The following is a 1,318-nucleotide window of genomic DNA, read 5'->3' on the forward strand; positions in this document are numbered from 1 at the left end:
CCCAGGCCAGACGCCCCGGAGCCTCGGAGCCCGGGTCCTCCAGCCCTCGCTGACCGCCGCTCCTCGCGAAGCCCGGGCCCCCCACGCCACCTCAGCCTCAGCGCGGCTCTGCAAGGGCAGCGCCAAGGATGCTCCGGGCCCAGCGGGGGCATCCGGCCCCAACGGGATACTGACGCCCTGAGGGCGCGGAATAGCGCGGCCTGCGCAGGGCCCGCCATCTTGGGCCTTGCAAAAAGAGCAGCCTCTTCAATGCCCCCACCCGGAACCTCCCCGGAGGCCCCAGCCCCAAAGCCAGGGCGGCGGCGCCTCCCTAACTCTGGGTAAAGAAAACTCAGGTCTTCCGTGGAGACCCGGCTCGCCGCGGGAAGGAGACCGCGCATGCGCCCTGCATGGCCGGAACGATGGGTTTCATTGCCTTCTGCCGGCCATGAGGTGGCAGCACAGGATGTTTGGCCTTTACTGCTTAGCGGTGGACCTGAGTCTGAATCACTGAAATTCAGGTGTGGATTATTCAGTACCTTTCTTTTGGAAGATCAAATGGAAATTGAGTACGATATCTTGTGCTTTAATTAAAGAAGATGGGAATAAAGAAACAAATTAGAAAGTTAGTATACAAAAGTCGATTGATTCCCTCTATGTGAAGGGAAGAAGAGCTTGAATAAGAGAAGCATTCTGTGTTATGCTTTAATGCTGGAGATCTGCCACCATGCGTTTGTCAAATCCCGTAGAATTTCACAGCACAAATAGTACATCTTAATGTGGCTCAGGACTACATATAATGTCAGCCATAGTTTGAGGGTAAATTACATATTTAATTAAATAGATTAAACAATAAATAATGTTATGAGCTCTGCCTGGACACAATCCTTGCCTCTCCAACCAGTTTGCCAAGGGCTCGAATTTCTTGCTCAGTTATCCTCACACTTGACATAAACCCTGGCTGCAGAGTAAAATCCATCACCTGTGGAGATTTTTTAATATAATGATGTGTCCATTTCAACTATGGATAAGGCCATTTAGCCTTAGTAAGGCCTATCGTATTAAGATTGTGCCTGTTTTGCAAAATTTCAAGTCATCATTCCACTTGTTATTCAGGAAACATGTTCTCTTGAGATTTAGGTTCAGTACTGAGGCTCCTTGATGGACAATACATTTTCCAATTCTGAGGACAAGGCAGAGGAGGCCCCCTCTGTGAGAACTTTCATTTTGCTTCTGGAAAAGTACATTGAATCAAATATAGGAAAGGCTTGCATGGTGGCTGACGGGTTCGGCTGTTTTATCATGCTGGTGTTTTATCTTCTGGACAGAAGTAAAAGGA

The 1,318-nt window shown here is 49.3% G+C and overlaps 1 protein-coding gene across 1 annotated transcript; it reads right to left on the minus strand.

Annotated features, from left to right (window-relative positions):
- Positions 1–4: 4 nt before the first annotated feature.
- Positions 5–385, minus strand: LOC108524992 (uncharacterized; the record flags this gene model as incomplete). Its single annotated transcript, XM_017866055.1, has 1 exon — positions 5–385. A coding segment is annotated over exon 1 (376 nt), but the record flags the coding sequence as incomplete, so codon positions are not given.
- Positions 386–1,318: the final 933 nt, after the last annotated feature.

The sequence above is a fragment of the Rhinopithecus bieti genome, unplaced genomic scaffold, assembly GCF_001698545.2.
Source record: "Rhinopithecus bieti isolate Rb0 unplaced genomic scaffold, ASM169854v2 repeat_38407, whole genome shotgun sequence".
NCBI lineage: Eukaryota > Metazoa > Chordata > Mammalia > Primates > Cercopithecidae > Rhinopithecus > Rhinopithecus bieti.